Source organism: Protopterus annectens, chromosome 4.part0 (assembly GCF_019279795.1).
Source record: "Protopterus annectens isolate FY-2018-M chromosome 4.part0, PAN1.0, whole genome shotgun sequence".
NCBI classification, from domain to species: Eukaryota; Metazoa; Chordata; order Ceratodontiformes; family Protopteridae; genus Protopterus; species Protopterus annectens.
The window spans coordinates 682476989-682493220 of NC_056733.1; the positions used below are offsets into that span (position 1 = coordinate 682476989).

At 38.4% G+C, this 16232-nt stretch overlaps 1 protein-coding gene across 1 annotated transcript in view; it reads right to left on the minus strand.

Moving 5' to 3' along the window:
* Positions 1 to 16232, minus strand: part of IFT81 (intraflagellar transport 81) — a 2787102-nt gene that overhangs the window by 1868683 nt on the left and 902187 nt on the right. Inside the window, exon 8 of the mRNA XM_044068648.1 lies at positions 5478 to 5562. Within this exon, the coding sequence (XP_043924583.1) occupies positions 5478 to 5562 (85 nt within the window). The remainder of the gene's footprint in view (positions 1 to 5477; positions 5563 to 16232) is intronic.

Sequence of the window (16232 nt, forward strand, 5' to 3'; positions counted from 1 at the left end):
TTCTAGTGGATCAGTGATCCTTACGATAAACACTATCCATTAACCTTGTGGAACCTGTTCTTTTCTCACTTTCCTTACATTTACTACAATATTGCATAATATAAGAACTAGCTTGGTTTTGAAAACACCAGTGACAATCTAAAAGATTTGTTTGGTTCAGAGCACTAGTTGTAAGCTGTACCAAACCGAGATGGAAAAATGTTACTTATAGCCCCATAAACCAATAACATTTTATAAAACCAAGGGGAAATGCAGTTTCGATTCACTATGAACTGACAAAATTCTGAAGTGCAACTTACTGAAGACTAAAATGCTTATAAGACCCAGTGTTTGGAAATCTTACTGATTCAACTAAGTCCTTAAGCCTCTGCAACCAGTGTGTCTCAAAGTAAGCCCTACAGTCAGTGTTTCACCAGAACGACACAAAACTTGACTGCAAATGTGGAACAATAGGACATATACTTGTTTGTGCTGAGCTAAACTGAGGTGGGCTACAAGCCAACTCTGAGCTGAGATACCAGGCGACTAGAGGCTTCTGAGCTTCCAAAAAATATAAGTTGCCTTTTTTTTTTCTTTGCTTATTTATTCTATTTATTGCACTTTTTATTGCCTGTTGCCTACCTTTATACTGTATTTATATGCTGTGTACTAAACTACACTGTTGCAGTGCAATTGTCTGTTAAATCAAATTGTATTGCGGTTTTCACTGTTTACAGAGCTTTTTCGCTATTTTCAGTCTTTTAAGTATTTATTGGTATTTTTCACTGTTTTAAAGCTATATGTTCTGTTTTTTCCACCAAGCAGTGTTTGAATGATTGATTTGTTAGCTGCTTAAAACATTCTTTAGAGCCTCCTTGCTGATTTTCTGCTGTTTTAAATATGTTTTTAGTTTCTCAATGCTATTTTTCTGCTGTGTTAAATATTCTCTAGTGTTTCCCCCTGAAACTAGGATAGCTAGCAGCTGTAGCATAGTCCAGCTTGTGGCATCTGGGTATGTTTGTAAATGGTCATTTGTTCTGAGCACATTTTTCTAGACCATCTTGGATTGGAAGCAGCCTATCTGCACTTTAGTGAGATACTGTGCTGATTGGGACCTGTATGGTAAAGGGAGGTTGGACTAGGGCTTGGAATAAGCATCCTCATTGGTCTTTTTAAATCTTTTAAATTTTTTTTTTACGTTTTTAGCTTCTGGTATTTAGGCCCTGCATTTGAGCAGGTTTCTGCTTGTTTGTGCACTGTGTGCCAATGTTGGACAGTTAAATTCAACAATTTTTCCCTTAGATACAACTGCAGCATACTAGTGTAGCCCTCATCCTTAGTGATTTCCCAGTCAAAGGAATACTGCTAGTGAGCTGTAACTTATTAAACAATCAGCAAAAAAAAAAAAAAACAGGCAGAAATATCCATCCACTGAGCCCCTCCATGATCATTTTTGAAAAGCTACCCCTAGTGACAACAGTCTTCAACTAGCATTATGGACAATTGAACTACCCTTGTTTATCCTGCCAACCTTGTTGGCTTGGGTCTCTTGAGGCAGTGTAGCAATTGCCTCATGTACACTGACAACACTCTACTAATTACTCACTCTTCTACAGAGTGCATTTACAGCAAGAATCTTGAATCCATGCTCTCTCACACTCAAAACAGTAACACCGAAAAGGTTGTCAATTCACCCACCACTATACATGCACATAGCACCACTATTCATACACATAACATGCATCAAACACAAAAATCTACATACACAGAGGTTCTCTCAAAAAACTTACTGAAACACCAGAAACCTCCAAACCATAAGACTGCTGCAACTAACACAGTCCCCACAGCACCCACGACACATAGCAACACAGTGTCTCACCCACCAAGCCCCTAAGGTGCAACACTCAAAAAACAAATTTGCTTGTCATTGAAGACTCAACAGTGAGACACAGATGTCCCACTCACCAGGTTGGACAAGGAGAAAGTCACGGTCAGCTGCCTGTCTGGTGCCAGGATTCGTCAGATCACACACACACTCAGGCCTCTCAGCAGCAAGTACCATTATGACTTTGTCATAGTTCATGCTGGTGTGAATGACCTGAGACGTATCTCACTGGACTATATGAAGAGAGACATGGTTGAGCTCTCTGAGAATGTGCCCAAGGCAGATATGTCTCTAGCTTTGAGCAGCACACTACCCCTCACCTAGAATGATGCCGCAATATTAAAAAAAAAAAAATGACTGATTTCAATAACTGGCTTAGTTTTTGGTGTCATTCAAAGGGGATCTAGTTCCTGTCAGCCTGGGAAGCCATGGTCGACAAACCTTGCTGCTTTGCCAGAGATGGTTTGCACCTGGCACCTCTAGGCGTTTAGCTGCTGGCAAAGGCTCTTGCCTCTTCCTAGTGCCTTTTTTAGGCAAGGTCTCAAAAACAATATTACCAACGTGAAATTAGCCAATCAAAACAAAATAAGGGTCATGTTGCTAAATGCTAGAAGCTTAGACCAAAAACTGCACTCCCTGAAAGCACTTCTATCACTAGAAGATGCAGATGTCTGTGCAGTCACAGAAAACTGGTTCAAGGTCACAGAGAGTAACCCTGCCTTGCAAGGCTACAATGCCTTCCACAGCTTTAGATCACAAAATGAACATGTGAAAACCGAAGGAGGTGGTGTTTCAATCTATATTGGAGATAAATTCACTTCCTATCTAGTTAGACTGGACAACTCCATGGAGTTACTCCAAGTCTAAGTTACAGTGGGTAAGACCCCCTTGCAAGTCATAGCGAGTTACAAATCCCCCTCTGTGGGTCACAACGCTCATGAAGCCTACTTGGCCAAACTGGAGACCATCCAAATTTTACTGAACACTCTGGTTATGGATGATTTCAATTATCCCACCATCAACTGGGAAACCTATGCTAGCACTAACTCAGTAGTGCAAAAGTTCCTTTACTTTGTTTATTCAAATGCCCTGGAAAAAATTATTCATACCCTGACAAGAGGAACAAACATTCTAGATCTGGCCCTCACTAACATGTCAAACAGATGCACTCCCACAACTGTCAGACCCTCATTGGTTAAATCTGACAGCAAATCAGTCACCTTTGAGCTGGGACTAACACTAGGACTCACAAAAGATGAAATCAAACTAAAACACTTCACCAAGGCAAACTATACCCTCCTAGGTGAAGGTATAAATCCATTCCAAGCCCCACCCCAAACTGGAAGTGGTAACTAGACAGAAGCTTACACTAAAGCCCTGTACAATCTCTTGCATAAGTGTATAAACTCAGCTGTACCAGAAAGAATAAAAGCCAGAGTCTCAAGTAAAAACAAGCTGCCATGGTGGACATCCAGTATCAACAAACTTTACAATAAACACAAAAAGTTGCTTTCCAAGAAAACAAAGGCAAGACCTCAATAATGGAAAAGCATCTTTCTCAGCCTCAACAGGCACGACAACTTATCAAATCCTCTAAGGGCTTCTTTGAGAGAAACTTAGCAAGTATAGCTAAGGATAACCATAAGTCTTTTACAGCTACGTACATAGCCTAAAAGGTAGGAACCAAGCATGTGCAGAACTAGTGACCAACAGTATCACACACACTGACCCCACAGAGATAGCAAACCTGCTAGCGGATAGGTTTGGCAAAATTTTCACTCCCTTATCCCATCCTAACTTATCACCCATCCTCCCCCAAACTCCCCCCACACCCTACATATCTGAAGAGCAGGTCCTCAAGGCCTTGTTCAAGGCAAAAAACATAGCCTCTGTAGGACCAGATGACATCCCAGACTATCTTCTAAACAGGCTAAAACATGAACTAGCATCATCATTAAGTACCCTTTTTAATCATAGCCTAACCTCAGGCTTTGTTCCTGCAGAATGGAGAACAGCAACAGTTATTCCCTCCCATAAAGGTGGCCTAGCAACAGACCCAGAGAATTACAGACCCATAAGCCTGACAAGCCTCATCTGTAAGGCTGTAGATTCGAATCATTATGGACCTCATAAATAAAGACATAGGTGACCTCCAAACCCTGGATCCTACCCAATTTGGCTTCATCAAGGGCACATCCTGTCTGTCAAATCTGGTGGAGTTCTTTGAAAATGTGACCAGGGCCATTGATGAGGGCAAATCTGTGCACACAACATACCTCAACTTGGCAAAGGCTTTTGACACAATCCCACATTCAAGCATTACTGATAAACTTAGTAAACTGAATGTAAACCCCTTCATTATAAGATGGGTTGCCAACTGGCTCACAAACTGGACATGCACTATCAAAGTAGGTGACTCCACATCAACCAGCAGACCTGTTACCAGCGGGGTTCCACAGGGGTCAGAGCTGGGCTCCCTGCTGTTTGGTATATACTTCTCAGATGTTACAGTCAACACAAAGAGGTTGTGGCTGACCAAGTTTGCAGATGACTGCAAACGAGGTGTGATCATTGAATCCCCCAGATGATGTACTCCAGGAGGGTCTCGCACAGACCAGCGACTGATGTATTAGTCACAGTCTCAAACTGAATGCAAAGAAATGCATCATCATTCCTTTTGGCACAAACAATGTCCCTTCACAATATCAATTCAACAAAAATACCCCAAGTACCTAAGAAGTGGTAAGAGATCTGGGATCACAAGTTGACTTAACTTCGACCACCATGTGTCTACTGTAGTAAGGAAGGTTTTCTACATAGCACACTTGATTAGTAAAGGTATCACTTCAAGAGAAAAGAGGTTATAACCCCTCTATACCTGCACTAATCTGGCTCATAATTTAGTATAACGTCCCATTTGGCATGTACCGTACAAAGCATTTACAGCAATTGGAGAGACCTCAGAGGTTTCTAACAAAGAAGATCAAGGAGCTCCAGCATGTGTCTTACACAGACCGACTAAATTCCCTGTCACTATACTCCATATCGTATAGACTACTTAGAGGAGGCTTATGCCTGGCCTACAGAGCAATCCAAGACCCAAACTTAATGAACTTGCTACATATATCCGTAAATCAAATGGGACTAGGGCTACCCATTCCAGGGACGTAAATATGGCTTGTGACAGGCTACCAATTCATGTGAATCAGAGCACCTCTATGACACTGTTCAAGAGGAACATGGATGAGTGGATGGGGCACCATGAACTCTTACCGGGGATAAAACCCACAACTGTCCTGGACATGGGCAGTTTTCACTAAATGCAATCTTAGGTACTGACTAGCATTTCTACGGTATTACATTAGAATGAAACTGATAGGCTTAAAATGACCTCTGGGTTGATAGCCTAGTAATCTCCTATGATCCCATGAAACTTCAATACAGATGAAATGAACCCATCCTTTAGTTCCTCCACTAACTGTAAATACATTTTCAGCTCATTAGTACAGAAATGAGTTGTACAGAAAAAATCCATTTGCTGTGATGATGACTTTATTCAGTTTTGCATATTTATGTAATATTGCAAACAAAGGTTAATTAATTATTTGCTTACTTTCAGGATTTGCATCTGTTGCTGCATGGCTAAGGTCCTTCAGTTGCTGCTGGGCTCTGTGTAATCTCTGCTCTGCATGGAATAACTAGAAAAATACAAGCAATAGATGTGCTTATTTGTAAAATTACATTTCTACCCTGAAACAAAACAGTTTCAAATGACAATATATCAAGTTTAACTTCAAAGCAATACTGAACATAGTATAATATTTATCACATACCACAGTAAGACTATGGTCCACATAACATGAATCTGATCATATCAAACACACTAATATTATAATGTACAAGAAGGTGGACACACTCACACTGACAACAGTGATTGTTTAATAACTGCACTGTTGCTGCAGGAGTGTGTAATATGACCAAACAATACAAATTAAGGAAGTCAATCCCACAGATGATATTTTTCAGCAATCACATTTCCATAGCAGCACATGGTTGCAGTCCTAAGCTGTGGTTGTTACAGGAATGTATACTATAAAACAGAGCTCCATATTGGTCCCTGTTATTTTTTGCTGCCCGGGAAGTATCAGAAAGAAATAGTATACCAAAATGTGTTACAGAGGAAAACTAAAGAAGTATTGTGACTCTAAGCCAGCCAATGTAAAAGCATATTTTTACCAGAAGACTGACACATAGCTCCAGCTACAAGGTTAAACAAAATAATAAACACACCAACAAAGTACAGACTAACCTTTGCAAGATAAAAACTGATAGCAATCCATAACTAAACACAGTATTGGTTAACTTCTGCAACAAAGTACAATAACTCATGAAGTGAGTGTACACTAGTACTAAGTCAACTACATACGACTATCAGACACAACATATGCAAGGCCAGAGGAATGGCAAGAACAAGTTTGAGCTGCAATAATGATCCTGTTATTCAAACATTTACTGTTAAGGTGAGTATACTCAAAAGAATTATCCATTATTTCAGTTAAGATCATTGCTGAAGTAATTCATAATATTGAACCACTAGGTCCCAGAAATGAGTGCATGGGCTTCAACCTACTCTACAGAACAAGTAAAGTAAATCCTGTTCCACCAAAAAACACTAGGCTACTAATATATAATAATTGCAGACTGCATGAAAAGATGTCAAAGTAGTAAACCCAAAACAATTTGGATAAATACATTTCTTAAAAATGCTGCAATGGGTAGTTGTAGATCTGATGAACTATCCCCCAAGCTCCCCAGTCACAATGAGGCATTTTCATACCAAAATAAAAAATAATAGCCTCTTAGAAAAGCAACAAGACAACACGCATTTTCCTTTTATAAAAGCTACAATCAGCTAATAAAATGGTCTTAGTGGCTAACTTTCAACATATTTATCCTGTCAATGTAATGTACAGTATGCAAAATTCTTTCATCCTTGTTATCCTAAGAAACATGAAAAGCATCTGAATGGATTGGTTCAGCGACATTTCATATACCACTTTAGGCATAAAGAAAAGCAGGATTTATTCTCAGAAACACCATGCTGTCATGGAAAACCATGACGGGTTCTTTACATATTAAGAAGTAAGGTTCAAAACCTTTCTGGCTGAGCTAACTGCTACCAAGAAGAGTGCTTTCTAAGACAAGCACATTAGTTCTGCTTAACTAATCATGCAGAAAGAGGTAGAAATAGTACTTCTATCAAACAATTCAAGTTCTATACAGGAAATACAGAGAAAAAAATTTCATTCAAGAACTATTACTATTACGAAAGACTAAAATAACTGAACTTATACAATGTCTCATACAGATATTTAAGAGGAGACCTTATCTAGATATACAGGGCATTTAGAGACAACTATCGCTGGGAATGTCTAGGATTATTAAAAGGTCATAGAGAATTATCAAACAACCTATGCAGAAGACTCTATAGGAATGCGAAGTGCACTAGCTGGTTCTATGAGAGAAGAACTGATGCATGCAATAAACTACCAAATTACATTAAAGCAAGCACTAGTTCAGATACTTTTAGGAACAGTCTGGACACTTATTATGGGAACAATTGTTCTTGTATATTGGAAGGCTAGAAGGGCATTAATGCCCATGTTTGAAACATCTGTGTGTATTATGTATGTATGTTACAAGAAAAATCACAGAAGAAAAAAAAATTGTATAGACAGAGACACAGCAGACATATGAATGTTAATGGAGTTGGCCAGGCCACCCTTATACAAGGTATTAAGAGACTATAATATCTTTAAGACTGACTTAACTTGCTGCCTAAATTTACTTTGATATCTATCCAACCTTTCACAACCCCTTTTCCCATTTTTGCACAAGGGTTCAGGATGTCACTTCAACAGTGACAATCATCTAAAGCCAAGGTTTGCACTGTCTGGCAGCTAACCCTGCCACTGTTGTCCTTCCATACCACACACCTGCACCCACACTCATACCAATGGCCAATTTAGAGTGTCCAATCTACCTACTGCATGTCTTTTAAATGTGGCGGGAAACTGAAGCACCCAGAGGAAAACCAGATAAACATAGGGAGGATATGAAGGCTGCACACAGACGGCACCCCATCTGAGAATCAAACCAGGGAACCTCTTGCTGTGAGGCAACAATGCTAACAACTACACTTCTGTGCCTCCCTTGATCTATATACTAACAAGTAAATGTATTCCATTTAGAAAACAGTGATTTCAGATGGTAAGCCAGTTAGATCTTTGAAAACAGATAAAATCATCTCTGGAGAAAAAAAAGCTGTTTAAGATCCATATGAGATTATTTTTGCTGTTAGATGGACAAACTTGAGGCCTGAATGCAGAACCCTGCTTTTTTTATCCATGCATAAATTCACCCCTAGTATGACTGGCTTGGGTCTCCTTGAAAAAAGAGGCAAGACCTAATGGAGGATTATTGGCAAGGCAGAAATTGTATCACAGCTCAGATGCCTTCTAACTCCTATGACCTATGCTCCTAAGTATTACAATTCCAAAGCAGCACTGCACAGAAAATTCAAACAGTTCTACTGTACATTGCAAACAGAGCTCATCAAAAAACAAAAGTCCAAAACAGAAGCAGCAGCACGAGCAAAAAGCTTCTACATTTTTTGTGCCATTACTTTATTAAAGCATTACTGAAGCCAATTTCATGAACCGCAACCATTCTGGACTTTGGGTCTTTTACTGGGTGAATAACTTGATGAGAAGAGACAAAAGGTTACTGGTTATACCACTGATATAATATAAGGGTGAAAAGTGAAGTTGTATTAGGAATTTGCCATAAATGTTGACGTTTGAATAATTCACTGCTGCAGTCCTTATTTTTTGGGATATTTGCCTGCAGATAACTCAACTTCCAGAGCTCTACTACACCCCCAAAGACACAGCTGACTCCCTTCCATTGCCATGAAAGGACACTGGTGGTATGGGGAGGGGTTGGCCAATAACATCTTATTTTCCTGCTGGGTAGTGTCACTAGCCATGCATGCTACCAGCAAAGTCAGTCAGTCAGTCTGCTATCAGTCCTTACATTTTTGCAGATATTTAATACACTTGAAACCAAAACGGCACACAAAACTAAAAGTAAAAAGAAAACTGCCACGGCAGCTGCAGAGTACTGAAACACTTGGAGATTTATTATATAAACTTAAAGCGCTTTTCGTTTGCTGACACGCACACTTCTTCAGAAGTAAAATATAATAGTACAAACCACTTTTAAACCAGCAGGTAATCAGGTTACCCAATCATTTACAATGTGACTCATACAAAAAACTAATTAAAGGGAGACACCTTCATAAAACGTTACTGTTTTCAGACAAACCAGCTTACATTAGATCATACAACTGGGCTAAACATACTGTGGCAACACGGTATAAATACAAAACATAAATATATATTAAAAAATGTATGTACATATATCAAACAATGTATGAAAAGAAATCTAGTATGTATCAAAGGGAACATACCAAACTACTGCTATATATACTAATAAAAACTCAAGACTCAATACAAAATTAAAAACATAAAAAACAAGTGGGACACTTTTAACTTTTATAACTGTACAATGAAAACATTATATACCACAAATGTAATAAATAAACAATAAAAATTAAACAATAAAGAAATCCATCAATTTGTGTACACAAACTAATTCCTGTCATCTCTGCAGACTTCTTAATTTTAAAATACTACTAACAGAACAAGTTTCGTTAAGTCCTGGAAAATTGTAAGCATTAAGCTTAATCTACCAAAATAATTCTAATTCTTCAAGTTGTAGGGGTGTAGGCCTAGCCCTAATATCCTGTGATATTTGATCTATAGCCATAAATTTAAGTTTATGGTCTAAATTCAACTGAATATGTTTAGCTAAAGCGTTGTCCGTTTTTCTTCTACCAATGGCATATTGGTGTTCATACATTCTATCACGGAGCCTACGCTCTGTTTTGCCAATATAAAATGCAGGACATCATTGACATTTAGATAAATAAACTACTAACCTAGAATTACAGTTAAACCTACATTTGAGTTTGAAGTGTATGCCATTAATGGCAAACCAATTGGCTACCTCAACAAACTTACAAAAATTGCAATTTTCGCATTTGTTCATACCTGTCATTCTAGGAATACTGTGACATTGTTGTTCCAACAGATTCTTCAGATTCCTGCCTCTCCTAAATATTACTTTGGGCAAGCTGCCTAGTTTATTGAATAACATTGGGTTAGTTCTAAAAAGTTCCCAAATTTTCTGAATAATCTTAATGCAAAGATGGCTGTGCACACTAAATGTAGTAATAAAACTTAATTGAAAATCATGGGTGTGCAGATCTGTAGACTCTAACATCCGTTGCCACGGAATTAGACCCACTGACCTGTTCAGACACTGAAACCTTGGTGGCCAGGATGGGTTTGTAAAACTGATTAGATCTTTTCAATCTAACCTCATCAATTAAAGAGTCTAGTACTGCCTCAGGATACCCATGATGCAAAAACATGCTTTTTAAAAAACAGCATTCATCAATAAAATCATCATCCTGGCTAACTATACGTGAGGCCCTTACTAACTGACCGTTTCTGATAATAAGGGTGGCAACTGGAAAAATGAAGAAATGAGTTAGAATAGGTTTATTGATGAATGCTGTTTTTTAAAAAGCATGTTTTTGCATCATAGCTATCCTGAGACCATACGGACAATGCTTTAGCTAAAACATATTCAGTTGAATTTAGACCATAAATTTAAATTTATGGCTATAGATCAAGTATCATAGGATGTTAGGGGTAGAGCTACACCCCTACAACTTGAAGAATTAGAATTATCTTGGTAGATTAAGCTTAATGCTTACAATTTTCCAGGACTTAAAGAAACTTGTTCTATTAGTAGTATTTTAAAATTAAGAAGTCTGCAGAGATGACAGGAATTAGTTTGTGTACACAAGTTGATGGATTTCTTTATTGTTTCATTTTTATTGTTTCTTTATTACGTTTCTGGTATATAATGTTTTCATTGAACAGTTATAAAAGTTAAAAGTGTCCCACTTGTTTTTTATGTTTTTAATTTTGTATCAAGTCTTGAGTTTTTATTAGTATATGTAGCAATCACTAGTTTGGTATGTTCCCTTTGATACATACTAGATTTCTTTGCATACATTTTTTGATATATGTACATACATTTTTTTAATATATTTTTATGTTTTGTATTTATACCGTGTTGCCACAGTATGTTTAGCCCAGTTGTATGATCTAATGTAAGCTGGTTTGTCCGAAAACAGTAACATTTTATGAAGGTGTATCCCTTTAATTAGATTTTTGTACGAGTCACATTGTAAATGATTGGGTAACCTGGTTACCTGCTGGTTTAAAAGTGGTTTGTACTACTATATTTTACTTCCAAAGAAGTTTGCGTGTCAGCAAATGAAAAGCGCTTTAAGTTTATATAATAAATCTCTAAGTGTTTCAGTAGTCGGCAGCTGCCATGGCAGTGTTTTCTTTTTACTTTTAGATATTTAATACACCATAGGGAATTTTCTTGTTTATTTTTTGATACAGCCTTTTTCAAAATATATGACACTGATTTGGAATCCAAATTTAACAGTAAAGTGAATAACTATGTAAGGTGTGGAAAATAAATCCAACAGAAACATGTGGATGTAGTCTGCATTGTGCTAGCTTCATCAAAAGACAGTCTGAAGTGATGCATGCTTAATTCCAATCAGCTATGGCATCTGCAAAGGTCTCTGGGAACCTTCCAACTAAGAAGAAACAATTACCCAAAAAAACATGGGGAGAAATGCCAAGAGACCAAGGACGTCCCACTTCATGACTAAGGCATTTCCAGATCCACTGATTTCAGGCTCAAAAAGGTGCTTTCGTATCAGCCTGCCTTTGAAGTAGGTCTTGGCCAAGGCCCTTGGCTTGGATGCTCTACAGGCCACCATGTCATTATCATTCTGCATGTCCTCCTGGACATAGACTTCTGCCATGCCTTCTGATACCAAGGCAGTAACATTCTTGGAGGCTGGTGGACTCAATATTAAAGTGGAGGACAGCACTCCTATGGTTTTTGAATTTGAGGAGATTCCTGAGGACCAAAATTAAGTCTCTATGAATGCATACTTGCATATCCACATTGCTAAGTATCAAAGAAGGTTCCTTAGATTTGCAGTGTGAGGATGAGGGAATTACCAGTTAATTGCCTTGTCCTTAGGCTTGTCGGCTGTACCCAGAGTCTTCACCAAGTGCCTGGATACAGTAATAACTTTGTACAGTAAAAATGGCATTCTTATCTATCCCTTTCTGAGGAATTGTCTCATTCAAAAGAGCTTCCCGAAGGGGAAAGGCAAGGCATTGAATTTATACTAAACTTCTTAAAAGAACTGTGTCTATACATCAGTCTAGAAGTCTAAACAATGTTCCAAGCAAATCCTGATTTTCCTTGGCACATGTCTGGATATGGGTCTGCAAACAGTGTTCATTCCAGACCACAAGGTTGTTTTGCAGACCCTTTACTTTCGGAATACTCTTCAAAGAGAGGCAGTTTCAGCAAAGGAGCTTCTCAGGGTTCTTGACTATCTAGCTACAGGCATTATGATTGTGCAGTCAACCCATATGCATATAAAGAAACTCCAGCAGTATCTCAAAAAACTGGTGGAGCCAGCACTTTTGCACCATTATACTGTAACCAAGACAAAAATAAATCGGAAAAGAAAGTTCAGGAAAGAAGGGCAAGCAAAACCTAAAGAGAAGTCTGGGAGCAAAGAGAACCATGACTCAACCAGGATGCTCCCTCCCTTCATACCCTTAAGTTTACCCAATCAACATTTCCCATTCATTCCTCCCTCGGACAAACCTGGAAGGTGCCTAGCATTCCTTGTTTAAATCTGGAAAAACATTATGCAGGACCAGTGGTGCAAAACTCATCACCACAGTTACAGGTTAGAGGTTAAATAAACTTCAAAGTGCAGGAGGATTCTTTCCTGTTCTAAAAGAACACATAAGCCTGATTCCTCTTGGCTAAAGCCAGGCAAGCTGGCCAGTCAGGCTTTGTGGAGGCAAATATCCCAAAAAGCAAGGACAGCAACAGTAAACAGTATGATGAACAGCCATGGTTACCTTGGATATCAAGCAGTTAAGAGCATGAAAGTTGCTTCTTTGCTTTTTACCTTTAGCAAGAGATTTAGAATCACAGGAGATGAAGGAAATGACAATAAAAAGTCATGACGCCATCTTACAGAAATACCTGTCATCCACATTTGGTGTAAAACTCAGTATATTCATCCTTCCTTTATGTTTCAGGCAAACAGATCCACTTTTGAATGAAACCACTTTTCTGTTATCATGAGAAAAAAGTCAAGTTTCCACTTATGAGAGATTGACATTTATCTACTTAAGAGTGCATGGCAACATAAACTGTTGCTATGCATGTAAATTGACAAGTTAATCAAAATAGCCTTTTCTAAGATTACTATGATTAGTATGGAAAAGGAAAATAATGTCTTCCCTTTGCTACCAAATCCACAATAGTGAGTGCCAGTCTGAAAAGCCTTAAGGCAGACTTGCCACACAAACACCTTAAGTATAAAGCATCCCATATATACAGTAACCATGCACACCTTTATCACCATCATGCAATAAGCACATTTGCATCCTCCTTTATGATGTAATTATCCATTACTTCTTCCTCACTTGTGCTCATTCAAGTACGTCAGCCAAAATGACCATACCTGCTGTCTTTTTGTTCTTCTCCAGTGTACCTTTATATCTCTTTAACAGTTTGTAACATCAGTTAGCACTCTCCAATGTCAATACAATAACTTTCACAAATTCCACCTCCTGCTCCTTTGTCCAGGCCCTGACAATTTGGAGTTTGATCCACCCTATCATGTATATCTATCCCACTCCTTCTCCACTCTTTGCTCCCTCAATTTTCTCCCAAACCTTAACAGCTCTTGACAAAACCATAACATATGCAAACCTTCACTCCCTTCTTCATGGGACCTCCTGCATTTCATTTTTGCACAAGGTTTTCCACCATAAGATGACTTGGGGTGCTCTACCACCTTCTGGATCAGCAGCATCTGCATACAAACCACAGGACCCACCTCAGGTCTTTGATTACCACCTAACATGTAAGTTATGTTCTAAATTGCTGAATTCAAATTTATTATGATGAAAATAAACTTCCATGTTGTGCACTCATTTGTAGTTCACAATTTTTTAACTCTTCTCAGACACTGGTTACTACCTGTAAGGCATTCAAATCTTTTTCAAATAAATTCTCCTTACACTTCTGCAAATATACTTAAGGAATAAGCTATATGTTTGGCTTAGCAGGTTTATACGGAAACTGCAGATCATACTTTAGTAAGGTTTAAATGGAGTATTGTCCAGCAAATTCCTGAATACACTTTGATATTGCTTATGGCAGAATATCATTGTCTTTTATCACTCTGAAAGTTTTGAAAAGCACAGAATATCTATGTCTCAGTCAAAGCTTCTGTCTCAACCAATAAGATATCTGTCTACTTGCTTAAAATAATATTATATCAAGACCCTGCTGACAAGCATATACTTGCAAAGTACCAGGTTGTGGCATGTCATTGGCAAGTTTTTAAACATTTCAAAGTCGAACAGTAACCTATCTTTCGATCTAAGCAGGTAACATCTATCCACCTTGTATCGCACAGAATATATCAAACATTCACACTGGTGACTCCACCTAGGTAACCAAAGCAGTGACTGAGTAAGTGAAAACATAAATAAATACATAAAACGTACTTGATGTCAGGAAATGCAAAAGAAACCCCAAGGCAAATAAATGAAGAAAGAAATGTTGCAAACATAAGAGCAGTGTAAGAACACTAAATAATTAAATAATCTGCAATCATATTATCGAACATGACCACAGGGATTTAACAGTACATAAGTCTTGCAGGTAGAATCACACCAGCAGCCACTGTTTTCTCAGTCAGTGTGGAGCAGCACTACCCAATCCAACAGCTGGTGGAGTCCTGTCGTGTGCGTGTGTGTCTGTGTGTGTGTGTGTGTGTGTGTGTGTGTGTGTGTGTGTGTGTGTGTGTGTGTGTGTGTGTGTGTATATCTCCATACTGGAGTGTATATATATATATATATCTCCATACTGGCTGCGTCCATGTAACACCATGTTCTAGTAGCTTTATGAGTGGTACTGTTATATCAAACAAGTTTGCAATGATATTAGGAAATACTGCACCATACCACGGTAGTGAACAGAAAAGTATGAGGTTTTTGCATATTCACAACTGTTTAAACTTAGTTCAGCTTCAAGTTTCTTTGCCTAAGCCTCTCTAGCAGCATACTGATTTTCAAATGATATTCTTACTAAGTAGCTCTAGAAGCTATCAGCTTATCAATTATTCCACCTACATTATCTAGCCATTCACTCTTCCAAGCCGTACCTCTCTGGAAGTATTTTGGAGCTGAAGAGATTCCAAACAGCAACTTTGGAAATCTACATATACACAAAGGAATACCCATATGTGGACATTTTCAGCTAATCCCATCCAGATTAATTTATCAACACCCTTGGTATCTTAAAACATACAAAAGAACACAGCAAAAGGCAAAGTGGTATAACCCTCTTCAGTTACTTAATTACTGCTGATAACTTACATAGCCTTGTAACTTTCTTTTAAAAAAGACCACCTCAGTTTTACAAATCTATACTTTATTGCAATTAATATTGCTGTTTGTTTACTTACTTTGCTGTTAGATTTATGTGCATGTTCTGTGCTCTGATGTAATTCTTTGGAACACTACCACATCTCCCTCTTCTTCTAATCAAGCTATAATATGGTAATGAAGCAAAACTTTAAAATCTGAGTGTGACATTCCTCCTCTGAGGCAGTGATCAAGAAGTCTCAGTCCTCACCAGACACCGGTGGGAAATGTTCACTGTAAAAAAAAATAGATGCACAGTATTTTTAGATGCAGCTCTCTGCACCAAGTACAATTTCCATTAAGAGCATGCAGAGAATGTACACTCCAGTCCTGGAGCTGAGCTTCCTCTCCAGGCCCCAGATAAAACTCCCCACTGATGACTATAGAGCTGAGTCCTTAGCCGGGTGTTCCAAGCCAAGTCCTCCACTACCCTCTCTATGAAATCAGTGCTCTCAGTGTCCCAGTTCAAAGTAGCTGTCTCACACACTGTCTTTGAGATTTGATTTTCACACACGCACCTCGGAAAGGCTGGCACAGCTTAACTACTATGCCACCTCCACCAAGACTATAAGGTAGATCTGCTAGCACCAGAACACCCAAAGCCAGTTACT